Below are 23,554 nucleotides of genomic sequence, written 5' to 3' on the forward strand. Positions count from 1 at the left end.
TCGAGCTCCATGTTGGGTATAGAGATTACTAAAAAAAAAAAAAAAAAAAAAAGTAAACTTTAGGGTCGCCTAAGTGGCTCAGCAGTTGAGCATCTACCTTCAGCTCAGGGCATGATCCTGGGGTCCAGGGATCGAGTCCCACATCGGGCTCCCCACTGGGAGCCTGCTTTTCCCTCTGCCTATGTCTCTGCCTCTGTCAGTGTCTCTCATGAATAAATAAATAAAATCTAAAAAAAAAAAGTAAACTTAAAAAAAAAGGATTATACAGGGCAGAAAGGGCCTCCACATAGGTGTGCCTAACCTAGCTGATGGCTTCCAGGTGGGGATTTGTATGGGGGAGAAAGTGGTTTTGAAGAGGAGGTTTTTATGTATATAAATACCCAGAGAGCAAAGAGATGAATGGAGAGAGAATGCAGATGGGGGTGAATAGAGGGGGCAAGATGGTAGTTGTACTCCAGCCTGGCCCAGGCTGACTAAATCCGAGTCCTATAACAAGATGGGCTGCTGGAACACACCATTATCAAAAGGAAAGGGCCCTGGGGATGCCTGGGTGGCTCAGTGGTTGAGCGTCTGCCTTTGGCTCAGGGCATGACCCGGGCGGGGCTTCTGGGATCGAGTCCTGCATCGGGCTCCCTGCATGGAGCCTGCTTCTCCCTCTGCCTGTATCTTGGCCTCTCTCTCTGTGTCTCTCATGAATAAATAAATAAAATCTTAAAAAAAAAAAAAAAAGGAAAGGGCCCCATTGTGTGCAGGTAGCAAAGTGTAACATGGAGTGAAGTAGGGAAAGGAGTGATAGATTCGCTATTTAGCCTGATTTGCCTGTAACATTTGTAAAACTTGGAGGGGTCAGAAGGAGAGTTTGGTTGAGGATCTACATACCCTATGTCTAAATATTTCAAATGTTTAAATCACCAAATACAGCATGTTTTATTGAATGGTTTATCTCCTTCCACGACAAGTGTATGTATGTTCATAATGACCTGAAAGGATTTAGAATTCTCAGACTCTTCTATGTCCTGCTCCGATGGCGTAGGAAGAGCTGCCCCCTCACCCCGTGTCCTAGACCAGCCCTGTTCCCTGTTTCAGGCACAAAACCCCCTCCCCCTTAGGCCTGGGAGCGCACCCCCCACACACACACAGTGCAGCCAGCCCTGCCGAGGACAGCACCAAGAGGAGCACGCAGACCCTGGCCACGGGCTTGGGACTATTCTGGGGCGCCACGTACCAGGAGCACAGGCTAGCAGGGGCACACCACTCCTTCCCCTGGGCTGGAATCCTGGTCCTGTAGGGAGGGGGTGGCTGGAAGAGGACCAAAGCGGGGCCTCTGTAGCATGGAGCTCAGGATGTGGGTCCCTCTCGCTTGGGTCTGAAAACACTAGTATAGTACAACGAGCACAGCATCAACACACACCAACCAGAACCAGTTTGAAGGCCCTCAAATCGCACTGTATGGAAAACTCTCTGTTGACCTGGCCTTTCAGTTTAGGTGATGATAACCAGGTGTCTGTGCCTCTGTGTCACCACATGGGTGGAGCCTTAAGGAGCACATAATACATTGTAAAACATCAACACTAGTGATAAAGAAAAAAAAAGGTGCTCGCTTCGGCAGCACATATACTAAAATTGGAACGATACAGAGAAGATTAGCATGGCCCCTGCGCAAGGATGACACGCAAATTCGTGAAGCGTTCCATATTTAAAAAAAAAAAAAGAAAAAAAAAGGATCGTCAAAGTGTTTGGTTTACTTCACTTTAAGAGGCCTGAGTGTGTCGGGATCCCTGGGTGGCGCAGCGGCTTAGCGCCTGCCTTTGGCCCAGGGCACGATCCTGGAGACCCGGAATCGAATCCCACGTCGGGCTCCCAGTGCATGGAGCCTGCTTCTCCTTCTGCCTATGTCTCTGCCTCTCTCTCTCTCTCTCTCTGTGACTATCATAAATAAATAAAACTTAAAAAAAAAAAAAAAAAGAGGCCTGAGTGTGGAGTATCTACTAACTGAAAAACTCAGTGCCTAAGGTTTGGGGGGAAAAAAGATCAAACGTTTTACAGTCCCAATCATTCAGAAGTCCACCGTCCTGGGGGGTGAGGGAAGAGGGGAGGAGGGATCCACACACATGTATAAATAATGCACAGATCCTCAAACAGGCATGTTCATAGCGAGACTATTCACCACAGCCAGATGGCGGAGACAAAGTAAGTGTCTACGAACAGAAGGATAAACAAATTGTGGTGCATACACACACTAAGATATTATTCAGTCATAAAAAGGAATGAAGTACGGATACCTGCTACAACATGGATGCATCTCAAAAACATGATGCCAAGTGAAAGAAGCCAGACTCAAAAGTTCACATTTGTATGATTTCACTTCTATGAAATGTCCAGAATAGGGAAACTTTTTTTTTTTAAAGATTTTACTTACTTGACAGTGAGAGAGAGCATGAGAGAGCACAAGCAGGGGGAGCAGCAGTGGGAGAGGGAGAAGCAGGCTCCCTGCTAAGTTGTGAGCCCGATGCAGGGCTCGATCCTAGGACCAGTCCTAGGACCCCGGGATCATGACCTGAGCTGAAGGCAGAGGCTTAACCTACTGAGCCACCCAGATGCCCTTCGAATAGGGAAATTCATAGAGTTGGAAAACAAACTGCTGGTTTCCAGGGGCTGGAAGAGGGGGAAATGGGGAGTGGCTGCTTAATGGGTACAGAGTTTGGGGCTGATGAAAACGTTTTGGAATTAAAGAGGTGGTGGTTGCACAACATTGTGATGTCAGTGAATCGCTCACTCTTAAATGGTTGTTTTTTTTAGAAGATTTTATTTATTTATTCATGAGAGACTCAGAGAGAGAGGCAGAGACATGGCAGAGGGAGAAGCAGGCTCCCTGTGGGGAGCCCAATGCGGGGACTCGATCCCAGGATTGGGGATCACGACCTGAGCTGAAGGCAGCCTCTCAACCACTGAGCCACCCAGGTGCCCTTAAGTGGTTGGTTTTAAGTGAATTTCACATCAATTCAACAATAATGCTAATGTGAGTGAGCATCTGAAATGTGCTAGCACAGAGTATGAGAGAAGACAGTGCCAGGGGGACCCCCAGGGGAGCCTTAACTAAATGCAGAAATGAGACCCTCTCTTCTCAAGCCCCTTCCCCTCTGGCCCTTCCTCTTCTCTGATCCACTGCTCAGGTACAACTGTACCTTCTTTCCCCCTTAGAGTCTAGAAATTAAGCCCATTCTCTCTCTTTCCTCTATTTTTTTTCATTTTTTTATCAGGAAATATTTCAGATCTACACAGAATTAGAATACCCTATCAACATCTACGTACCCACCACTCAGCTTAAGAAATGTAACATTACAAATATAGTTGAGCCACTGTGGAGTCTTCTCCAAGAGGATTCCCCTCCCTTCGCTTCCCCAAGAAGTAACCACCATCCTAAAGGAGTTATTTACCTTTTCCACGCATACTGTCACACATGCTACATGTGTAAGCGTCTCTCCTATGCGTGCTTTTTACTCCAGACATCTGTATCCACAATCAACACATGGTGATCATGTGGCACCAGCTTTTCCCCTTGCGCAGCTTTCTGCTGATCTGAGCCCCTTCTGTGTCTCAGCCCTTGGGCCTCTCCCCACCCCCACCCCAGCCCAGGCTTTGCCATCCTCTTCACTTTACCTGCGACCCCCAAGCTAGTAAATCAAGGCTGGTTCTACCGTTGGTGAGTCTTGGCTTCTTTCCCTGTGGCTCTTAACCAGTGCTTCTGAGACCCTTAGCTGCATCTGAATCCCCTGAAGGGCTGGTTAAAACACAGTGCTGGGCCTCCCCTCTGAGTTTCTGATTCAGTAAGTCTTGGGTAGAGCCTAAGAATTCCTGGGTGCTGCTGCTGCTGCTGCTGCTGTGGGAACTGAACTTCCAGAACCACTGCTCTAATCAGCATCTGGGCCCAGGTGCAGCCGCCCCATCTGGCCTCTGGGCTGGCTCAGCCATCCATGAGGTTTCCTTCAAAACCCTGCTCTAGAGCAGTGCTGTCTAACAGACATATAATGCAAGTCACATGTGTAATTTAAAATTTTCTAATGGCCACATTCAAAAGTAAGAAGAAACAGGAAAAATGAAATTTTTTTTAAGATTTTATTTATTTATTTTATTCATTCATTCATGAGAGTCAGAGAGTCAGAGACACAGGCAGAAGGAGAAGCAGGCTCCATGCAGGGAGCCCGATGTGGGACTCGATCCCAGGTCTCCAGGATCAGACCCCAGGCTGCAGGCGGCGCTAAACTGCTGCGCCACGGGGGCTGCCCAGCAAAATGAATTTGAATAGTATATTTTAACTCAATATACTATTGTTTTATTTTTTTAAAGATTTTATCTACTTATTCATAGAGACACACACAGAGAGAGAGGCAGAGACACAGGCAGAGGGAGAAGCAGGCTCCATGCAGAGAGCCTGACGTGGGACTCGACCCAGGGTCTCCAGGATCACACCCTGGGCTGCAGGTGGTGCTAAACCGCTGCGCCACCGGGGCTGCCCTATACTATTGTTTTAACATGTAATCAGTATAAAATCATCAGTGACTTAATGTAATATTTTATACTTAACAGCACACTTCAAATTAGACTAGCCATATTTCAGTAGCCACGTATGGCTAATCACTAACGTAGTAGACAGTGTAGCTCTAAAGGCTTGACCTACATCTCTCTCCTTACAAAAATTGTTTTACACTTAACATTTTAATTTATTTTGGACTGTAATAAAATCATTTAAAGTAGGCGCACCGCATGGTGGAGGGCGATACGTGTCAGTGAAGGTGAAGTGGATCAAAACACAGAGGAAAAAGATTTGAGTCAGGATAATTTATCTAAATAAAATCTGCTTATGTTCCATCTTATTAATTTAAAACAAATTTATTTTTAACCAGAACAAATGCTGTCAAATATACCAGTCACAAGTAAGAGAGGAGTCAGATTTCATCAGAGAGCACTTTTCATGCAGTTTGGAACGCCGAATTGGTGTTAATAAAATTCCCATGGGCTTCTAAAAAAAAGAAAAGAAAATCTTAAAAATAATGAACAGCAGGTTCTTGCTTCTTCATTTTCTTTCTATTTCTTCCAACTGCAGGGTGAAATGAGAGAAAATTAGCAGTTCCACAGCATTAACCAGCACCAGTGACTTTCTAAACCTATGAAAATAGCCCTATGTACATGCTGCATTTGTGTGCTGTATCTCAAGTTGAGTACCACACATTTTCCTCTTGTAACCTGTACCCTTGTGTATAGGGTGCTCGTGCAACCCATGGCTTCAATTTTGTGAGCCTACCAACCTTGTCTCCCTCTTGCCTAACACCATAAATGCTTCCCTCCACCCTTGAGAGGCCATTCGGAGATTTAAGGAAATCTCTTCACCTTAAAAGCCTATGCTCATTCCACAAATGCTACTCCCTTATTCTCCCAGACCCTCGGTTTCCATATCTACCATATGAAAAAGAAGCTGTGATAATGAAATACACAGCTGTGGAAATGCAAAAAAAAAAAAAAAAAAAGTTAATCATTTAAATAAATTCAAAGACAAGATACACCTCAAGACTTCGTTATCAATTCCGTGATAAGTAATCACCATACTATGACTAACTTGCTTTAGACTTTCACATAAAATACAAAAATCTACACCTGAATATCAGGTATTAATCATTAAATGTGGTCCTACTTTGAAATTCTCGACTTTTTGCTATTTGTATGTAATCACATTGGCAAAGGCATCGTCTCCTAGTTAGCACAAGGCAGTACATTTCCATGGCCAAGTAACGAATGTCCAATTAGTGCACAGCCCAGCCACTAGCGCTGCTGCTTCCAGTAACTGTTCTCTAAACAAATACTGGTCTCAGCTACGTTAGTAGTCTCGTTAGTAGCTCGTTAGTAGTCTCACAGGTAGAGGACAAAAGACCTCACGAGAACGAATGAGCAGCCATGGAAATATATTTCAGAATATACTGTGAAAAAAAAAAGAATATAATTTCTGTTACTAGATACATTAGTATTCTATTAATGTTCTGAGCAGCTAAAACTGAATTTTTAAACTGATCTTAAACTTCTTAATTTACTAGGAGAATTGAAAAAGAATAAGACTGTCAGTAACAGGTAAATGCCGGGAATGGTCTGGTGATGTGCAAAGCTATACCCATACCTGGATTTTCTGGCCCTGTTCTCTGTTGGGCCGGATCCCTTCTAGTTAGGTCCATCTTGTTTATTGTTAAATTTCTCTTTTTCTTCCCCCCTATCAGAGCCTTGGGCCTCTTTGTCAGAGTTTTCATACTGGTATTGAGTTGTCCCTTTGGTGAAGAATAATACAGACTTTGGAGCAGACATTCACAGGAAAAACCAACCCGATGCATAATGAATAGTGACATCCCATACTCTACCCGCAGGAGAAGCAGGAGGATAGAAGTAACTCTGAAACTAATAGCTGGGAAGCTTCCTACTCACTGATGCAGCCTCTCCATGGCCCTCACTGTTGTGCCGCTGGATCACTTACTTTCGCAGTGACAGTCTTTCCAGTCCACCTGCCACCCTGTGCTGCTATTTTTGGCCCCTTCGGAGAAGGGATTGGAATCATCAGGGTCTGCCCCATTCTCTAAGTTTTTGTCAGAAATGTTTTGCCCCCACGACACATTCTATGATGGGGACGAACTAAGACTTGACATTTTTAAAAGCCACGCACAAAAACGAGGTGTGCCATTGGCTGGCTCTTTCCCTCGAGGCCCCGCCCTCCGCCTGGCCCCGCCCTCTCCCCGGCCCCTCCCTCCGCCATTGGCTGGCTCCTTCCCTCGAGGCCCCGCCCCGCGTGGCCCGCCCCTCCCGCTCCCCAGCCCTGCCCTCCGCCTGGCCCCGCCCCCTCTCCCCGGGCCCCCCCCCCCTCCGCCATTGGCTGGCTCCTTCCCTCGAGGCCCCGCCCCGCGTGGCCCGCCCCTCCCTCTCCCCAGCCCTGCCCTCCGCTTGGCCCCGCCCCCTCTCACCGGCCCCGCCCTCCGCCTGGCCCCGCCCCTCTCCCCGGCCCGCCCTCCGCTTGGCCCCGCCCCGGCCCCACTTGGCCCCGCCCCTCCCTCCGCCTGGCCCCGCCCCTCCCTCTCCAGGCCCCGCCCTCCACCTGGCCCCGCCCCCGCCCCGCCCCCTCCCCTCTGAGCCAACGTTGACCTGAGTGCTTGCGCGCTGCCCCTGCGGCCCTCGGCTCTCTTGGCCGAGGCTGCCAGAGGGCCGCAGGTTTCGTTCTCCAAACCTTAGGTCGCTAGGGAAGGGGGCTCCGGTTCGCGCCCTGGGCTTGGGTTCGGGGGGGCCCCGACCGCCCCTCCTCCCGCAGGGCCGCCCGCAGCCGGGAGGAAGCGCGCCGGTCCCCCCTCACCATCGGCGGCCGCCGGCCCCATCTGCGGCTCCTCATCCGGCTCCTCCGCCGTCTCCCAGTCGGTCTCCTCCTCGGACGAGGCCTCGGACTCGTGGACCACGGCGGCCGCTGCAGGTGTTGGCAGCTCAGCCAGGGGCACGGGGTGCTGGCCCAGGCCGTCGCGTAGCTGAGGCTGGGGTGGCACCACCATGCCGCCGCCGCGGGGCCGCACGAGGATATGGTTGTTGCAGTTGATGCGGTGCAGCAGCGAGTGCACCAAGTCCAGGAACATGAAACGGAAACTGACCATGGGGAACTGATGGGCGTCCACCAGGATGTCCAGGCCGTCCGCCGGCGCCTCCTCCCCGTCCTCGTCCGCCGGCCCGAAGTCCGAGTCGTCCTCGGCCTCCTCGGCGTGGGCGCTGCCGCCCTCAGGGTCGATGGCCAGATTGAGACCCACGACCTCCATGCCGAGGCCTCCCGCGGACCCGGCGACCTCGGCCGCCTGCACCTGCTGGGGCCCGGAGCCGAGGACCACCCCGTTGTCGCCGCCGCCGCCGCCGCCGCCGCCGCCGCCGCTGCCGCCAGCGGCCACTGGGGCCCACGCCCCCACGGCGCCCACGGGGCTATCCTGCCCCCCTGGGGCCTGGCCTGGGTCTTCGGAGGCGGACATGGCACCGGGCAGCGCCTCGCTGGGGCGTCGGCCGGGCGGAGGCGACGCCAAGGGCGAAGACGGTGGCCGTCGGGTGGGCCGCCGCCGACCCGAGGCCCTGGGCAGCGGGGCCCGAAGTGGGGCGGGCCGGGCGGCCGAGGAGCTGCCCACCGAGGGGACGACAGTCTGTGGCAGAGCCCGGGGAGGTCCGCGACGGGAAAGGAAGGGAGCGGAGGTCAGGAGCGGCCCGCCCAGGCCTCCCCTCGGGGGACAGTGGACGCCGCCGCCAGGATTCTGTGAGGCTGCGGCGGGGGGCGGGGCCTGGCGCGTCAACAATGGGCGCGCGCTCACTTGTCGACAAGCGGGGACTGACGTGCTCAGCCGCCAATGAAGGGCCTAGGCCCTTGGCCTCCGGGGCTGCTCCCGGTCGCCATCTTGTGCTTCGAGGCCTTAGGGCCTCCACGGCTTTTGGGGCCACGCAACTACAGTCCTTTTATTTTTACAAGCGTCTGAGAAAGCGTAGCGATCCAGGTTGGAGACACCTTGGGCCACAAGCATTGCAAGGTGTTTCCCGATTTCCACCTGGTAATGGCTAATGCATGTAGGGACAGGGTCATTAAAATGGTGTATAGCTCAGACTTAAGCAGTAGTAAAAACCTCCGAAGGAGAGAGAGGTTGGACAATTTAACGTGGTTAAAGCTACTTGGAAAAGACTAGACAAAATTGACATGGATGCAGTCAGAACTGAGTGTTGAAGAAGTGGTTAGTGACAGGAGTTAGAAAGTATGTAATGAACCCTGACAAATTCACTTCGAGCCCTCAAAGAATGAACACGAGATACTGTTAAAGGACCAGGTCATCTCATAAGAGCTGATAAGCCTGACAGACTTTGGGGCAGCCCGGGTGGCTCGGCAGTTTACGGCTGCTGCCTTCAGCCCAGGGCCTAATCCTGGAGACCCGGGATCGAGTCCCACATCGGGCTCCCTGCATGGAGCCTGCTTCTCCCTCTGCCTCTCTCTCTCTCTCTCTCTGTCTCTCATGAATAAATAAATAAAATCTTAAAAAAAAAAAAAAAGAGCCTGATCGACTTTAAAAGGGCAGGCTTCATAGGATGTTTCTGAGGCAACAGTCCCTTTTTATTGATTTCAAAATCCACTTAATCAAGAACTCAAGTGTAAGTAATTCTGAAAACTATAGAGAAATTAGCTGCTGTTTTATATACTCATTTTGTTAAAAAAAAGTTTTATACTACCAAAAACGTCTTTTGAAAAAAAAAAGGAAATAATATTTGGACATTTAATACCAATAAATCCTATCAAGGTTAGGAGGGATTTTTTCCTTTTATCCACCCAAAGAAATTTCAATGTTTTTATTTTTCATCTGTCTCACCTCAATAATAAAGCATGGTGCTATCGTAAGTCATTGGTTTAAATCTGGAAGGCAGGGACGCCTGGGTGGCTCAGCGATTGAGCCTCTGCCTTTGGCTCAGGGTGTGATCCCAGAGCCCTGGGATCCAGTCCCAAATCGGGCTCCCCACCAGGAGCCTGCTTCTCCCACTGCCTGTGTCTCTCATGAATCAATAAACAAACTCTTTAAATCTGGAAGGCAACGTAGAAAATCTCTAATTTGTAATCTTCACTATAAAGAGAGCAAAACTGAGGTAGAATCCCAATCTCAGGTCTAGAGTTGGTTTTAACATTTAGCCACTGATGTGACCTTAGGAAAGTTACTTATCATTTCTATGCCTCAGTTTATCATTTGTGAAGTTAGGGTAATGATTACCTATCTTACAGTGTTGCTCTAAGAAGCAAATGTCCTTTTTCATACTATGATATTTTATATACATTAAGGTATTATTATATCAATAATCATCTTTCCATTCTTGAACTATTGGAGAGAAGCTATTGACTAGTCTTTCCGACCTTCAGAGAGAATCATTTAATTTGTTTTTGGAGGAATCCATTGTTCCCAGGTAATGGAATCACACACTTCCTCCCTGGCAGTTCATACCCTGACTTTAGTCAAGATTTAAGTGAAATAGGTAGATGGAATGAGATGGGATTATATTTAGGAGATTAGCCATTTGTTGAAAATATGTTCTTAGTTTTATTTTGTCTTCTAAGTTGGCTAATATTTCTAAATATGTAGGTTTTTCATTTTGATATTATAAAATCTGATACTATTTTCATGGTTTTAACATCATTATAATTTTGCAAATCTTTTCTCATCCAGAGATAAATTTTATATTTTCTTTTTTTTTTTGGAGGTCTTCTTAGTGTTTATATTTAACTCCTTAATCCATTTGGAATTAATACTGACACATAGTATAAGATTAAAATATCAGTTATTTTTCATTTTAAACAGCTCACCCACAGCACCATTTGTTGAGTGAATTACTCCTCTCTATAATGATGTGTGGCCATGTATCCTTTAGCACTTTCCATAAAGGTAGAAGAGATGCCAGAGAAAATGCATGTTCTTTTTTTTAAAGATTTTATTTATTTATTTATTTATTTATTTATTTATTTATTTAATCATGACAGACACGCAGAGAGAGGCAGAGAGATAGACAGAGGAGAAGCAGGCTCCTCCCAGGGAGCCCAATGCAGGACTCAATCTCTGAACCGGGATCATGTCCTGAGCTGAAGGCAGTGCTCAACCACTGAGCTACCCAGGCATCCCGAAAATGCGTATTTGTCCAAAATTTCAGAGCTGGAAAGGCCTTTAGATATTGAAGCTAACTCCATTCTTTTTTAAATGGAGAAACTTAGGCCTAGAGCAGCTAACTAGCTTCCCCAAGGTCGTGCAACTTAACGGAGGAGCCAGGACTAGAACTAGATCCCTGACCTTTAATCTGAAGTTGAAACAGGCCTACTTTTTATATATGCAGCTTCAGGAGAAACTTGACAGCAGAAGGTTAATTAACCAGGCCCAAAGTAAATGGCTGAGTTGAGGCTCTCTGAAAGTTCCAGACCAGCACTCCTGATCTCTAGTCAATCAGCAAGTATTTTCTAAACACCTACATATAATGTCTCATGCAAGACTGTGCCAAGGATGGAGAAGCAAGGGCCATCACCTCTGGTGGCATATCACAATCTAGCTGGGAGAAAGGGTTACAAGTTAAAAATGAAAAAAAAAAAAAAAAAAAAAAAAAGAAGCAGACCCTGACCTTCAGAGCTGGACTGGAACTCATACTAAGCCGTTTTATTTTCCTTTTGGACACAATGTCATAGAACACCAACATCAGACAAGATCACTCAGAGACCACGATGAAAGGAGACAAAACAAGACCACTTTGTAATTTTACTTAAGCAGAGACAAAAACGAGGTCACAAAATATTAAACATCCTCTCTTTTGGCTAAAATGAGTGTCTACCACTTCTTTACTAATTATAATTTTATCCTGATTCTAGTTTCCCCTCCCTGTAGATAAGATTTTTTGAAATACCAATTATAGAACTGTTCCTACTTTGTAATAGCATCTGATCTAGAGAAAACCCCTGTTTCCTTCAAAACTTTCTAAAATAATCCAGGACAAACCCAATTCTTTAAAAAAAAAAAGATTTTATTTATTTATTCATGACAGACACAGAGAGAGAGAGAGAGAGAGAGAGAGAGAGAGAGAGGCAGAGACACAGGCAGAGGGAGAAGCAGGATCCATGCAGGGAGTCTGATGTGGGACTTGATCCCGGGTCTCCAGGGTCACACCCCGGGCTGAAGGCCGCACCAAACCGCTGGGCCATCAGGTCTGCCCCAAACCCAATTCTTATGATAGGTTCTATACCTCTTACAGAGTCACCACATGGTTCACCCTGGGGTGTATTCTTCCTCACTGCAATACGTAATAAACCCAACTTATTCAATTACCAGTATGTTCCTTTGGTCTCAAGCTAGCGTTTATTGACAATGTAAAACATTTTCATCTTTTTTTAAGAGTTTATTTATTTATTCATGAGAGACGCACATAGAGGCAGAGACACAGGCAGAGGAGAGGCTCTTCGCAGGGAGCCCAGTGCAAGACTCAATCCCAGACCCCGGGATCACGCCCTGGGCCAAAGGCAGATGCTCAACTGCTGAGCTACGCAGGCATACCCATTTCCATCATTACACTGTAATATTTTGACTCAGCCAAGTGAGTCAGGAGGCCTCACGATTAGTGGGCTTTTCAGAGAAAAGGCTTCCCAGAGGAAAGATCTGGGTTCAAAACATGGGCATCAGTCCCTGAGGGAGAAGGGCAGAAAAGGTAGGACATGGTATCCACGTGGTTCTTGTTAAAATGCCCTCACAACCTTGCAGGGTCCTTGGCTGTAAGAAAAGCCTGAGCCATGGGGTACAGAAAGGAAGCAGATGTTGCTCCTGGCCAGAGGGCAGACCTAGATGACCTTCCATGTGATGAATGACCTGCCATGGGACCTGGGTGAGGAAGGTGCCAAACAGGACACTCCCATTTCCTACAACATGCTCTGACCAGGGCCACCCCCACTCTTCCTTAGTAGAAACAAAGCTCCCAGGTAGATGGCTTTTCGTATGAAAACAGCATATTCCTGCTTTCTTTACCTCCTTCCTGTCTCCATCCATTCCTTTTTCAAAACTTTCAACAGGATCAACACTAGTCATTTTAGAGGAGAATAGTATGTTACCAAAACCAAAAACAACACAAAATAAAAACTGTACAAAGTGTCTTCCTGGGTCATGAAAAGCTGGGTTGTCCACTTAAGCTACAGGACAAACACTCCGGACCCTAGTCATTCAATCCTTCACTGAATGAGTATTAAATACCTACTATCTACCTGGAATTATGTTAGGGGTTGGAAACTCACAGGTACCTGAAACCCATGGCTTGTCCTAGTTCATGGTCTAGAGGATTAGACAGATACTTGAATAATGATGACACAGGGTGTCAAGTGCTATCACAGGGATGGGCATGAAGTAGGAGCAAGAAAGAGAGAATGATTAGCTGGCAGGGGAGGAGAGATGAAGGAAGTAGGTTGGTGCCTGGAAAAGTGCCCAAGAGGAGGTGTTTCAGGTGGATCCTAAAACTAGGAGTTCAACTGGCACTACAGGTGGGTGGGAGGAGCTTAGTGAAGGTAAAGGAAACAGCACGAGCAGTATTAGACATGGCTACATATGTGGGTGTGTACCTATCCAGGGACTGAAATGGCTGGAGCATTGCAGAGTGGCAGATGGACCTTTAAAGCTAAGATGGGATGGCGGTGGGGAGGGGAGCTGGGGGGCTCAGTCAGCTGAGCCTCTGACTCTTGGTTTTCCAAGTCATGATATTCAGGTCATGGGATTAAGCCCCACACTGGGCTTCCAAGCTGAGACCATAGTCTGCTTGAGATTCTCCCTCTCCTTCTGCCTTTCCCCTGTTCACACACTCTCTCTCTAAAATTTTTTTTAAAGATTTATTTATTTATTCATGAGAGACACACAGAGAGAGGCAGAGACACAGACAGAGGGAGAAGCAGGTTACCTGCGAGGAGCTGAATGTGGGACTCAATCCCTGGACCCCGGGATCATGACCTGAGCCAAAGGCAGAAGCTCAACCACTGAGCCACCCAGGTGCCCCTCTATCTCTACATTAAAAAAAAAAATCTATTGGGGCCATGGATGCTTCAGTAAGGAGTTTCCCCTTCTTCCTGAAAAGTAGGTCTTCTGCTTCTCAATCACTGAGATGGTGGCAGAATTAGAATAATTTGTGATGCATTTAGGAACAAGTAGAGTCAAAAAAAAAAAAGGTCTGCTAAGGCCCTTAAAGCTTTTTCAGCAAGTTTTAGTGTCCACAGTTTTCCTCTTTATAAAAATAATACATATTCTTTTTATAGTAGATTTAAAAATAGATAAACCAAAACAAGAACGTGAAAATCATGCATATCTTGGGGCATCTGGGTGGCTCAGTTGGTTGAGTGTCTAACTCTTGGTTTCAGCTCAGGACATGATCTCATCAGGAGCATGAGATCAGCCCTGTACCAGGCTCCCCACTCAGTGTGGAATCTGCTTGGGATTTTCTTCCTTTCCCTCTCCCTCTCCCTCCCCCTCTGCCTTTCCCCCTTGCACACCCACTTGTGCACACTCTCTCTAAAAGAAATAAATAAAATCTTAAAGAAAAATCACACATATCTTGCTCATATAAATAATAGGATAATAAGACCATAGATAAATGACAAAGGACATGGATAGATAAATCATAGATAAATACAAATGATTTTAAACATATGGACAAATGACTTTTGAGCATATGGACATATGCTCAAAACTCAATCCAAATTAAAATTATATTGAGGTAATGATAATCACTAGCATTTATTAAGTGCTCATTATAGGTTGGGCACTATTTTAAGCACTGGCAGAGATTATCTTATTTACTCCTTGCAACAAACCTATGATGTGACTACTGTTATTATCCATCTTTTGCAAATTAGGAAACCAAAACATAACAGAGGCTTAGCCACTTTCCCAAGGATACACAAGTAGTAAGGTGCAGATCCTGAATTTAAAAAAATAAAAAAAATCCTTAAACTCCATACCTAAAAATAAGCACTCTGATATTTGGTATAGAGTTCAGTTTAATTTTTTCAGGTTGGTAAGAAACTATAATTCTTAACTCTCCTCTTTGACTAGAGATTTCCGCTCTCCTACCCTTACCCTACCCTTAAACAGGAAGTTGGCTGTTGATTGTAATTATTCTTTATCGTGTTTAGAAGGTTTCCTGTTCCTCTATTATTAACAGCTGTGTAGCTTAGCGTAAATTGTCTCTCTGGTCCTCAGTTTCATTTCTTGAAAGTAATAGTTACCATCCCACAGGATTTTTGTGAATGTTCAATGTGATAATAAACAATGAGCATTATCAGAATTAAGGGTTATTAGTGAAGTTTGCCAAGGTTTCCTCACTTTCTAAGCATGTAGTTATTTCAGAGGAAGCAGAATACTAATTTAGCCCTCTTGTTCACCTTCAACCAGTAAATGCTTGCTCTCTGGAGTGAAGAAATTACTAGAAATACATGTCTGCAGATCCCTTCCCCCTCCATTTTTTATAATCTCAGTCATTTTCTTTTTCTTTTTAAACAGCATGCTTGTTTATTTTTTCTTTTCTTTTTTTTTAAAGATTTTTATTTTTTATTCATGAGAGGCACAGAGAGAGAGAGGCAGAGACACAGGCAGAGGGAGAAGCAGGCTCCATGCAGGAAGCCTGACGTGGGACTTGATCCTGGGTCTCCAGGATCACTCCCTAAGCGAAACGGAGACGCTCAACTGCTGAGCCACCCAGGTGTCCCCACCTGAGTCATTTTCGTAGGAAGTTTCCTCCCAGGTTATCCCATTGCTGCCTCCTTCTTAGAATTCAAGTTTTGGTCAAGAGCATTCACTAGGAATCCCCCCTGATCCCTTAAGTAAAGCTGTCACCAGCTGCCACCCCAGACACTGTCATATCCCTACCCTGTTCTATTTTTTCATAGCTTAGTATTTTTCCCATTTAATTACTTTTTATCTTTGTTGTTATAATCCCTATCCCCATTACCCTCTATTGTACCCCCACCACAGAGGCAGGGCTGTTTTCTTCACTATGTTTGCCAAGCACCTAGGACAATGCCTGGAACATAGTAAATACTCAAACATTTATTAAATGACGCTAGTCCCCACTTGTCCACAGTTTCAGCTACCCATGGTCAACTGCAGCCCAAAAGCAGATGATCCTCCTTCTGGAATTGTCAGAAGGTCAATAGTAGCCTAATGCTATGTTGCAAGGCCTATGCCATTCTCCTCATTTCATTTCATCAGGTTATTATCTCTCATCATTACAAGAAGGATGAGTATAGGATGTTAAGATATTTTGAGAGAGAGAGAGACAACATTCACATAACTATTACAGTATTCTTATAATTGTTCTGTTTTATTATTAGCTGTATTTCTAATCTCTTACTTTGCCTAATTTATAAATTAAACTTTATCATAGATGTGTATACATAGGAAAACATCATATATGTAGGGGTTTGTACTATCTGTGTTTTCAGACATCCACTGGAGGCCTTGGAATGCTTCCTACACAGTTGAAGTACTATTGTATAAGCAACTTGCTTTCTCTCTTTTTTTTTTTAAGATTTTATTTATTCATGAAAGACACACAAAAAGAGGCAGAGACACAGGCAGACAGAGAAGCAGGCTCCATGCAGGAAGCCGGATATGGGACTCGATTCCGGAACCCCGGGATCATGCCCTGAGCAGAAGGCAGATGCTCAACCGCTGAGCCACCCAGGTGTCCCAGCAACTTGCTTTCTCTATATTGGATAATTATACAAAGTACAAATGTTACTGGGTTGTAGGATTACATTTATGAATTGGGTGAGCCCCCAATAGGTTAGCAAGATTAAAATTGGGCCTTGAATTTCTGTAAAGTTTTGGTAATTTCCCTAGATGCCAATATATCTCATATCACCAGAGGGTATAACTATCTTTATATTTCCTTTCCTAAGGAAAATGTCTTAATCGAACAGTTAAAAGCATATGTAAGATTGCAGGGGATTATACCAGTGTTAAAGTTTGTCTTGTGGTTACCTCACACTAAATTACAACTTTTGGAGGTCAGAGAGGTCACATGTAAGTCAACTTGCTGTCTCTTTACATTGTTTAAATTAAAGTCTTCCAAAATTTTCTTCCTCTGCCTTGTCACAGGGTTTGAAATTCCCCATCTGGGCATCTTTTTATAGGCCCTTTCAGAGACAAGTACATTGTGAGTTAAAATGGTATCACAACATATCTGCAAGTATCATTAACCAAACATTATTCAAGGCAGGGTCTGGAGGAAGTAGAATAGAATATCTGAGAGAAGGTAAGGAGTAGAGGAATGAAGAAAACATCTGGAGCATGGGGGTGCTCCCAGGTAAGGGAGGTCTGTATGGAGAATAACAGTGGGTAATCCTGATTTTAGGTGCCTGAAGATAGTGGTGAGGTTGGAGAGGACAGAGGTCACTGCCTGAGAATGAAGGACATTGGAAAAAGAGGCAAAGGAACTAGAGAAGTAAATGTCCCATTTTTACAGCTTTCCTTAAGGCTAACTTCTCTCTGGAGGTACTTAGTATTTTAAGACAGAAAATGAATAAGACCCTTTGAGGTTCCAACCAGGGGGAGTTTGCAATTTAGGGATGCTGACAGCAAGCAGATGGTGAAGAATGCTATCATAACATATGGGAGAGAAAGTTATTAATGCCATCCAGATAAGGTACCTAAGTAACCTCAGCTGAATGTAGAAACAGGACCTTCTCACCAAACTCATGGGCCACCTTCCTTTTTCTGATCAACTACCCTTTCACCTGCTTTCTCATCTAGATTCTAGAGATTAAGCCCATTTACTACTTAAAGTTGCACAGAAAACTATAGCAATACCAATATGAACTTTCTCGGGGCCCATGTAACCCCTCTTTAGCTTTAGAAATAAAGCAGTAGAAATGGAGTTGAAGCTCTGCATATCTTTTTTTGAGGTAGTAATTAGTATCATGAATTTGTTGTTTCATTCCTGTGCCCATTTTTACTTTGCCTTCGTTTATTGGAATGAAACATGTGTTGTTAAATACATACTTTTATCCCAAAGTAGGTAGTATTTTTTGCATAAAATTTTATGTAAGTGGCATCACAGTATTTGTATTCTTCTGCAACTAGCATTGTGCCTTACTCTTTTCTCCGCTACCACTACCTAATCATTACCCTAAGAGTGGTATGTGTTCAGGACCTAGTGAGCTCCAGTCTCCTCCCCAGCCCAGTCCTTGCTGACCTATTCAGTTTACCTGCAGCATTTTTGAGCCAGTGAACTTGGTTTTACCTCAGGTGAAGGTCACCTTCTCCAGTTGTCTTATGCCAAAATAAAGATCTCGGCTCGGCTCAGCTGAACCATGTGGTCTCCGGACAGTCCTAGATCATCACCTTGGGAGCCACATTTTGAAAACCATTGCTCTAGAGCATCTTTTTTCCCTTGATATTTTAGCCTCCCTTCAACAAAATAGTCTGACACAAACTTACCAAAAAGTGAAAGATAGCATTCTTAGTAGGTAGAGTGATTCAAAAATTGTTTTATTAACAATTTAAATGTACTTCATGATAAAGTATAAAATGAAAAGAAGACTTTATTAACACCTTAGTGATTAATCACCTGACTGTGACTAAGTTTCTTTTAATTTATTTATTCATAGAGACACACAGAGAGAGAGAGGCAGAGACACAGGCAGAGGGAGAAGCAGGCTCCATGCAGAGAGCCTGACGTGGGACTTGGTCCAAGTTCTCCGGGATCATGCCCTGGGCTGCAGGCGGCGCCAAGCCGCTGTGCCACCGGGGCTGCCCAGTTTCTTTTAATTTAACAGTCATATAAAAATCCTCAAACAAGGGGCACCTGGGTGGCTCAGTTGGTTAAGTATCTGATTCTTGATCTCAGCTTAGGTCTTGATCTCAGGATGGAGAGTTCAAGTGCCCAGTGTGGAGCTACTTAAAAAATTAAATATATCTCTTTAAAAAATAATCAAACAAGCTAATAGTTATTGAATATGGTCTGACTGGAACCCTTTACCACACCCATGGTCAGGTTAAAAGGGCATCATTTACTAGTTAGTACAAGAGACGACATTTCCACTATGTAAGGAGGAAGACACAAGCCATGGAAGCTGGCTTGTAAACCGCTTCAGTTGGTTTCTGAGGAAGGTTTTCTAAACCACTCTTGGTCTACATTAAGTATTCTGATGGTTTACAGCTGTCTTCTTATAGCTATGACAATAGTACTTCACAAGAGCCAAACTATGGAAGTACATAGGGTACAGTGAATTCTGTACCTGGCACAAAAGTGAGGAACAATTGAAATTCTAAGAAGAAAACGCTGGTTTTAAAACCTTTATAAAGCTTCTTATTTAACTACCCAGAAAAGTTTTGTTTTTTTTTTAATTTTTTAAAATTTATTTATTTATGATAGTTACAGAGAGAGAGAGAGGCAGAGACGCAGGCAGAGGGAGAAGCAGGCTCCATGCACCGGGAGCCCGATGTGGGATTCGATCCCGGGTCTCCAGGATTGCGCCCTGGACCAAAGGCAGGCGCCAAACCACTGTGCCACCCAGGGATCCCCCAGAAAAGTTTTTTAAATGAAGCTCTGAGCATTTCAGAGTACGTTTAGGCTATTCTGCAAAGATATATAGCCTACTCGGCTCGCTGCTACTTACACCCTGCAAAGTAAAGTTTGCTTTAGGGTACTCCTTCTACATCTGGTTACTCTTTCTCTTCCTCCTCTTCTTCTTCTCATCAGCTTCTTCCCCTTTGTCATACTCATTATCATTCCATGTGCATTGTCCTGCCAAGTATAACTTGGGACTGGATACTCATGGAAAAAGAAGCCCAGTTGAAGATCATCAAGAATGATAGCTGTACTAACCCTACTTAGCATTCCAAACTGGGCATTTCAGGGCTCCAAAAGTAATTGAAGAATGAGTCTTCGGAAGTTGTTTTGTTGTTTTGTCTCTCTAAAATACACACATACATACATACACATATACATAAAATCCTTAAAAAAAAGGATCAGAATCATTTGGATATGACCTCATTATTATGTTTTAGTCAACACTTCATTTGAGAAATATTCACTGGGCTCAAAGAAATTCTGTTCACAGAATTCACTCATAGACTCACCAGCATTGGAGAACTTGAGCAAAAATATTTTTCAGATGCTCTAAAATAGGATCATTGGTGGGGGGTACCTGGGTGGCTCAGTCAGTTAAGTGTCTGCCTTTGGCTCAGGTCATGATCATAGGGTCCTGGGATCAAGACCCATGTTGAACTCCCTGCTACTCAGAGAGTCTGCTTCTCCCTCTCCCTCTGCCCCTCCGACCCACTCATGTTCTCTCTCTCTTGCTCTGCTCTCTCTCTCAAATTAATTAATTAATTTAAAAAATAAAATAGGATCATTGGGTTTCTGAACTACGTTTCTGAGCAACTCTGCATTCTTCAAAACTTTCACACCAAAATAAAGAATTTTTTAGGGTAGACTTTACTTTCAGAAGTTTTCTCAAGTTTTGTGTTCTTTTTTATTTCCTTAACTTGTCTCCTCAATATCTGGTTTCCACTTATTTTCATATTCTGTAGGCTTATAATATGATTTGTATCTTTTATCAAACAGAGGTTGATAGGGACAGGCATATTTTCTCTCAGTACCATAAATTGCTTTATGATATTTAGATTTCATTTTTTGACTGTTCTGTCTTGAGTTTTCTGATGGTAATAAGTCACTGCTTAACAACATTAGGCAAATCATGAAAGAAGTTTACACATGCTCCAACAGAATCTATCACATTTTTCTTGGAAAGGTACCTTGGCTTGAGGAATCTCCTCCTCTTTACAGTTGATTTCTTCCTTCCAGACCTCAAAAATGAGGTGGCTGGCCACTTTTGTTGCACCTTGTAATGTGAGAGCCTGGAAGAAAAGAGCCTCCTGAGCAGAGCCTGAGGGCCCTTTGCTTTCCCATCTCAGTGCCTTTTTCTTCCTCATCATTATGTTGAGGCTAAACAGGTCAAGTGTCCTCCATGCCCTAATTAAGACAGGAGGCTCAGGAAGGCAGAGATGGGGAAAGAAGATGGCAGTCCCTCAGCACCATATTCTGCATTTCTGGTGTCATGTGGCCAGATCCCTCCTCTTGACCTTGCTGAACTGCCTCCAAAGCGTGAGGGTTCATGTCTTCAACAGTCCCCGGACATCACCACCTTCCCCTACTGCGCCTGCCTCCTTCACAGCAGCTGCCTTTGGGTGGGCAAATGGAGCTGGTTTTGTGTCGCTTTCATCAGACATGTTGGGGGAACCCAGGTGCCTCCTCACTAGCTATGGCTGGGAAGCGAGGACACAGGTGAGAGCAAACGAGGTGGGTGGCTCCAGCAGTGCTACTGGGCTGAGGACCATGGGCTGTGGTCAGCATGATGGCCACTACTGCTGGAGAACCTTGCCTAGCAGATTCCCTGCCAGCCTCCAGCTGGTATTTAAATCTGGCCAAGGTCAGGGTAAGTTGAGGAAGAGCTCAGGAAAGGTCAACCTGCAAGGTCCCTCCAGCAAGTTTGTCCTGCTGGTCCTGGAGGCCTCTAGGTCTAAGCTCCTTTGCTGAGAAGGGGTGATTGACAGGCCGCCTCTTTCTCGCCCCACCCACCATGTTTGCTTTGTGAGGAGGGGCTCATTGCTCCCCTCTCCAGGAAGAAAGGCTAGTTTATGGTCACCAATATGTCATATGCAAATGATTTAAGATAGGTAGCTCTTTTTATTTTATTTTTTTATTTTTTTTAAATTTTTTTTTTTAATTTTTTTATTTATGATAGTCGCACAGAGAGAGAGAGAGAGGCAGAGACACAGGCAGAGGGAGAAGCAGGCTCCATGCACCGGGAGCCTGACGTGGGATTCGATCCTGGGTCTCCAGGATCGCGCCCTGGGCCAAAGGCAGGCGCTAAACCGCTGCGCCACCCAGGGATCCCGGTAGCTCTTTTTAAATGCAGTTTTATTTTTTTTAAAGGTAAACTCTTCTCCCCATGTGGGACGCAAACTCACAACCTCAGGATCAAGAGTTGCATGCTCTACCAGGTGAGCCAGCCAGGTGCCCCAAATAAGATAGGGGACTTTGGCAAACAGGGTAGGGGCAAATTCCACCAAGGGGAAGGAGTGTTTCCTCCCACTAACACAAACTCCAATCAAGCTGCTGCTGCTGCTTCTTTCTTTTTCTTTTTCTTTTTTTTTAACCTTTTGGCTCCAGATCAAGAAGACAGCATAGTTTTGTGCAAAATGCCCTGGAGCTTAATGGTCAGATATTAATGAAAATGTTTTAGGTTGGAAGAGACCTTAGAAATCATGGAATCCAGTGGTTTTCCAAACTTGAGAGTGCAGAGGAATCACCAGAAGGGCTTATTAGACCACAGATTGCTGGGCCCCACTGCGGAGGTCAGGTTCCAGGGTCTGGGGTGATCTGAGAATTTGCGTTTCCAGCCAAGTTCCCATGGGAGGCTGCTGCTATTGGTCAAAGCGCTGCACTTTAAGAACAAGGGTTCTTTTTTTTTTAATAATAAATTTATTTTTTATTGGTGTTCAATTTGCCAACATACAGAATAACACCCAGTGCTCATCCCATCAGTGCCTCCCTCAGTGCCCATCACCCATTCACCCCCACCCCCCGCCCTCCTCCCCTTCCACCACCCCTAGTTCGTTTTCCAGAGTTAGGAGTCTTTATGTTCTGTCTCCCTTTCTGATGTTTCCCACACATTTCTTCTCCCTTCCCTTATATTCCCTTTCACTATTATTTATATTCCCCAAATGAATGAGAACATATAATGTTTGTCCTTCTCCAATTGACTTATTTCACTCAGCATAATACCCTCCAGTTCCATCCACGTTGAAGCAAATGGTGGGTATTTGTCATTTCTAATGGCTGAGTAATATTCCATTGTATACATAAACCACATCTTCTTTATCCATTCATCTTTCGATGAACACCGAGGCTCCTTCCACAGTTTGGCTATTGTGGACATTGCTACTAGAAACATCGGGGTGCAGGTGTCCTGGCATTTCATTGCATCTGTATCTTAGAACAAATTATTTTAAGATTTGTGTGGAATCAGAAAAGACCCCGGATAGCCAGGGGAATTTTAAAAAAGAAAACCATATCTGGGGGCATCACAATGCCAGATTTCAGGTTGTACTACAAAGCTGTGGTCATCAAGACAGTGTGGTACTGGCACAAAAACAGACACGTAGATCAATGGAACAGAATAGAGAACCCAGAAGTGGACCCTGAACTTTATGGTCAACTAATATTCGATAAAGGACGAAAGACTATGCATTGGGAGAAAGACAGTCTCTTCAATAAATGGTGCTGGGAAAATTGGACATCCACATGCAGAAGAATGAAACTAGACCACTCTCTTGCACCATACACAAAGATAAACTCAAAATGGATGAAAGATCTAAATGTGAGACAAGATTCCATCAAAATCCTAGAGGAGAACACAGGCAACACCCTTTTTGAACTCGGCCACAGTAACTTCTTGCAAGATACATCCACAAAGGCAAAAGAAACAAAAGCAAAAATGAACTATTGGGACTTCATCAAGATAAGAAGCTTTTGCACAGCAAAGGATACAGTCAACAAAACTAAAAGACAACCTACAGAATGGGAGAAGATATTTGCAAATGACCTATCAGATAAAGGGCTAGTATCCAAGATCTATAAAGAACTTATGAAACTCAGCAGCAAAGAAACACATAATCCAATAATGAAATGGGCAAAAGACATGAAGAGAAATCTCACAGAGGAAGACATAGACATGGCCAACACGCACATGAGAAAATGCTCTGCATCACTTGCCATCAGGGAAATACAAATCAAAACCACAATGAGATACCACCTCACACCAGTGAGAATGGGGAAAATTAACAAGGCAGGAAACCACAAATGTTGGAGAGGATGTGGAGAAAAGGGAATCCTCTTACCCTGTTGGTGGGAATGTGAACTGGTGCAGCCACTCTGGAAAACTGTGTGGAGGTTCCTCAAAGAGTTA

At 45.0% G+C, this 23,554-nt stretch overlaps 1 protein-coding gene and 1 non-coding gene across 2 annotated transcripts; one reads left to right on the forward strand and one right to left on the reverse strand.

Annotated features, from left to right (window-relative positions):
• Positions 1–1,593: 1,593 nt before the first annotated feature.
• Positions 1,594–1,700, forward strand: LOC121483758. The gene has a single exon (XR_005985848.1). It is a non-coding gene; the product is annotated as a U6 spliceosomal RNA (small nuclear RNA).
• A 3,247-nt stretch (positions 1,701–4,947) lies between these two features.
• On the reverse strand, positions 4,948–8,030 carry LOC121482639 (cancer/testis antigen 47A-like). The gene is made up of 3 exons (XM_041740477.1): positions 7,379–8,030; positions 6,167–6,311; positions 4,948–5,020 (listed from the first exon to the last, which is right to left on the reverse strand). Exons 1-2 carry the CDS (start codon positions 8,028–8,030, stop codon positions 6,208–6,210), a joined length of 756 nt encoding a protein of 251 aa, XP_041596411.1. The 3' UTR covers positions 4,948–5,020; positions 6,167–6,207.
• Between the last annotated feature and the right edge of the window lie 15,524 nt (positions 8,031–23,554).

This window comes from Vulpes lagopus, chromosome X (assembly GCF_018345385.1).
Source record: "Vulpes lagopus strain Blue_001 chromosome X, ASM1834538v1, whole genome shotgun sequence".
Lineage (NCBI taxonomy): Eukaryota > Metazoa > Chordata > Mammalia > Carnivora > Canidae > Vulpes > Vulpes lagopus.